General features: G+C 49.3%; 1 protein-coding gene across 1 annotated transcript; it reads right to left on the bottom strand.

Moving 5' to 3' along the window:
• Positions 1-1,450: 1,450 nt before the first annotated feature.
• CFAP53 (cilia and flagella associated protein 53) lies at positions 1,451-3,842 on the bottom strand (the record flags this gene model as incomplete). The annotated part of the gene is made up of 5 exons (XM_010136705.1): positions 1,451-1,691; positions 2,240-2,342; positions 2,450-2,666; positions 2,920-3,138; positions 3,539-3,842. Coding segments are annotated over 5 exons (1,084 nt in total), but the record flags the coding sequence as incomplete, so codon positions are not given.
• Between the last annotated feature and the right edge of the window lie 464 nt (positions 3,843-4,306).

Raw genomic sequence — 4,306 nt, 5'->3', positions numbered from 1 at the left:
TTCCATCAAATTTATCATCTAGAACTTTAAAGTTAGGAAATAAAAACCCTCAAATAGATTTAAAATCCCCAAAGTGTGTCCTAAGTGCTGGAAAATTGTCTCCATCAGGAGGCAGAAGCTTCTTGCCACGAAAACTCGTGTTGATTGTAACATTAAACAAATTTTTGCCTGCAGAGTTGTCCCTGAAGCTGGTTTCTGCAGCCAACGTTCCTACCTGCATTAATCAAAAACTAATCGAGGTGTTGAATGATTAACGAAGGAAGATTTTTCTGCAAATCAAACCGATTCTGTCCGAGCTCCCCCGAAGTTCTGGGGTCGAGATAAAAGCCCTTTGGGACCAGGCTGCTTCGCTTCTCACGGTTTGGCTCCAGGATTGCTCACTCGAGGGGGAAAAATACCCGCAGGTGAGTAGCGGCAAACGCTCCTGCAGCTCTCGGGACCTGGGAGCCACCGTCTCGGCTCCGTTTGGCTCGTTCCTGCTTGCTGGGGCAGCCCCAGCGACGGGTTCCTCCTGCCCGCCATCCCTTGGGGATTCATTTCTGCTGGAGGCAAAGCTCTTCCAGTCGGAGCTTTTCTGTTTGTGCAGACTTCGCCGTTGATCGCAGAGGAATTTTGCCTCCAGGAGCTGGAGCTCAGCCGCTTTAGAAAAGCTCGAGAGCCCTGACCAACTCTTCCGAGCTGTTATTTTATTACAAAATTCTATTTGCGGTGGTTCTGGGATGGCTCAAACTCACCGACGCAACATTTTGTGGCTCTCACAGACCAGGTGTCCCCAAGGCAGCCCAAAATGATCAACAACAACTTTTTTTTTTTTTTTTTTTTTTTCAAGAAAACAAAGACTTATCCGCTGCTCACAAGTTTTGAGGTCAGCATTTGAAAAATACAAATATCCTTCAGTTAACCAAGACTTTTTTTTTTTTTTTTTTTTTTGCAAGAAGACAATGACTTCAGCGTTGCTCAATTAACAAGAGGTCTCACAGATGACCTTTGGGACCCCAAAGATCCTCCACAGATACTCCACAGATCACCCAACATCCGTTGGAATATCTGCAACGCAACACCAGCTCTTCGCCGTCCGGCCTGCAGTCAAACCAACACATAATTTTAAAAGGAAAATGAAGATGAGGCACCAAATAATAAAAAAAAAAAGGAGTTTTGCAAATATTTGCGGTTTGAAAGACTTTAGTGAGAGTTTGCCGAAGCTCTTCTGTAAATCTACGGATCATTCGCGTCCTCCTGCAGTGAATGCGCAACGTCGAATGCTTTGATTGGGGTCATTTTATTAAAAAAAAAAATCCACAGGGTAAAAAATTTATTTTTTACGCTTCTTGTATTTTCCCCGTGAAAAATTTGGAGCATCACAGTGGAGAGAGATCCGCTAGAAAACACCCTCAGAAAATAGAAACACCCTTAGCAAATGTTTTTAGAGGCCACAGAGGGAGCTAAAATATCATCGCGAGGGATCGTCTGGAGAGCTGGACGCCAGTTTTCTCCTCAAAGGGTGGGTTTTTGCTCCACTCTCACACGGCCTTGCCAGAAGGTCCTGCACCCTCTCTCGGAAAGCTCGTTCCGCCGCGAGAACTGCTTCGTATTCCCTCTGCTTCTCTTCTTCCTCGGTGGCGCGGGCCTGTTGTCGCTGGGCGATTTGAGCCCGGAGTTGCTCTTGGTGCTCTTTGGCTTCCTTTAGTTTTCTGGAAATGACAGATGAGGAGGTTATTTCTGAGCGGCTGTCAGAAGAAATCATTCCACCTCGAGAACTCAACCCACCCCGCTCTGGAAGGAGCTACGCAGCGGTTACTTCTCCCACAAAAGGGTGATGGAACGAGTGGAACAGGCTTGGTGTGACACCTAGAGGAAGCTTCCAGCTACTGCGAGTAACTGCGAGGTACGAGGAGCCCCGGGGAAGGGAGGATGTGGGTGGAGTTGAAGCCTGAACACCCTCGTTCTAGGTGAGTAACCAACGAACCTTCCCTCAACCCTCCTCCCCAAGCAGGAGTTGACAAACAGACCAAAGACGGTCCAAAAAGTCCGAAACTGAGGACACATCATTCGGTGTCTCCTTGTTATTACGAGGGGATCAGAACGAGGGAGTTAACACCAATTGCTTTCGAGCAGTTTGGGGATGATCTCTCAGGACAAAGCCCAGCTGGTACTCGCAGAATCATCCAAAAATGTGAATTGGCCTTAAATCTAAAAGCTCGAGCTGCAATTAAGCGACCGCTCGGCAGGCGAGCAATACCTTGCGTATTTTTCTTCTTCTGTACGCTCGAGTTCCGCGACGGCTTCTGCTAATAACTTCTGCTCCTGGGCCAGTTCTTCCTGCTCCTTCGTGTTTCTCTGCACTGCAAAAAAATAAACCGTTTGGGTAAGGAAGGGGTGAAGGGGATTCTGAGGTGCCCCACGCGTGCTGGGCCCGCCGGGACGTGTGTCCCCGCGGATTCTCACTCACGCTTCTCCTCAACCTGCGCTTGTCTCGTGCTCAGAACGTCTTTCAGCAGCTGCTTTCGGGCCTCCTTTTCTGATCGCATCTGCTCCGCCTTCTTGGCCCAAACCTTCGCCGTCTCTTCTTCGAGGAGCTTGTCTGCTTCTTTTTCTCGCTGTTTGTCCTCCTCCAGCTGTTTGGCCAGATGTGCCAGGTAAGCCTGTTGCTCCTTGAACAGCTCTTGCTGCAAACGCACGGAATTGGCAGATCTGAGTAACCCGGGTCAAAAAAAGCCGTTCAAAACGGGTGGTTTGGGGTCAGTGATGTAGGAACCGGGAGCCCGGAGCTCCACTCCCACGGGAAAGAGCCTCACAAGAGCCGTGCGGAATCTTCTACCGATCATTTAAACCCATTTCTTAGTATTAATGAATTAGAATGTAATTAGTCTGGATGAGGCAGTGCCCCACCACTCCCCCACCGCCACCTCCAGCCCTTACTTTTCTTTTTGCTTTCTCCTCCGCGTCCTCCTGGGGCTCCCGAAGAGATTGTTCCAAGAGCTTCACCTCCAGGGCAAGTTCACCTTCTTTTTCTTCAGTGAGACGGTTCGTCTTGTCCCACGCCGCGCTAAGCAACGTCTCCCTGCGTTCCTTCTGCTTCTCTAGTTTGACTATCTGAAGTCGTTCGTTTTCGAGCTTAAGCTGCCGCTGCTCTTCTTCCTACCACGGGGAAAACAAGCAGCTTGTCAAATCATCGCGTCTTTCAAACTAAGGGGTGGTAGAATCAGTTTAACCGGAACAGAAAGATCAACATTTAAAAAGATCAACATAACAAGGTCTCTCGCGATCGGAGCCTACGGGAGCTCCGCTGCGGGTACACCTGTGCCTCGGGTCCATCCTGACCAACGAGGTGCCCAAACCTTTCCCGATGCTGTTTCCAAAGCCACCTTATAAGCACCAAGGTGTTTGCCACAGTGCCGGCAGAGAGGCTCAGGTGGCCTCGGGTGTTAATGGAATCAGAGAGGAGACAAACGAGCCGCGGATTAACCTGGTTGTTGAGTAAGTGTATCCTCAGGAGGACCTTACACACACCCCAGGATTGAGAAGGAACGGAGATTACCAGCCATCGAGCCTCTTCTTCCTTCAGCCGCTCCGCCTCCTCTTTGTGAGCGCTGAGCGCCGCGACCTGGGCACCGAGCGCCTTCAGGACTTCCCGACTCTGCTCCGCTGATTTCTGCGTGGCCGCGGCCTCTCGCTTTTCCTTGGCCAGCCGATCCTCCTCCCAGAGCTCTGAGAACATCCTCTCCTCTTCCCTCCATCGCTGTCTCAGTTGGTCCTTCAGAGCCAGCTGGGCCAGCCGGTCTTTGCACAGTTCCTTCTGATGCTTCTTCATCCACTGCAGGCGAAGCTCCTCGCACTGTTCTCTGAGAGGAGACATAAAAATTTAAACGAATTGATGATCCAGTCTGGAGGTGTGTGAGGTTTGTGTACATATATATATATTTTAACATACAAAATGCACACGACACTTTTTCAAGCCTGTGGGTTGCTTTTTATACAGATGAAGACTTTGAGGAGGTTCATGTGCAGAAAATACTCCAAGAGTAGAAATTTAGTGAAACAGGAACCACTAGAAATGTGTTTATTTTTTAAACTAGCAGAGGATGGTGAAGATCTACAAGTATTAAGGATCTACGAGCTCTGAGGATGGGTGACAGACACGTGTGATGTGAAGTAAAGATCTCTCATGTCCCCATCAAATCCCACGTCTGTGTTCCCCAGCTGGAGTTCCAGGTATAGAATTAAGAGGAGCATTAGCCTCTAGCTGGGGCCATGGGTTCGCACCTCCACGTGGATGGTCCTCCACTTAAAATCAGACTGGTTTGGG

Source organism: Buceros rhinoceros, unplaced genomic scaffold, assembly GCF_000710305.1.
Source record: "Buceros rhinoceros silvestris isolate BGI_N320 unplaced genomic scaffold, ASM71030v1 scaffold9955, whole genome shotgun sequence".
Lineage (NCBI taxonomy): Eukaryota > Metazoa > Chordata > Aves > Bucerotiformes > Bucerotidae > Buceros > Buceros rhinoceros.
The sequence above is the reverse complement of the archived record's forward strand: the minus strand, read 5'-3'. Positions and strand labels throughout refer to the sequence as shown.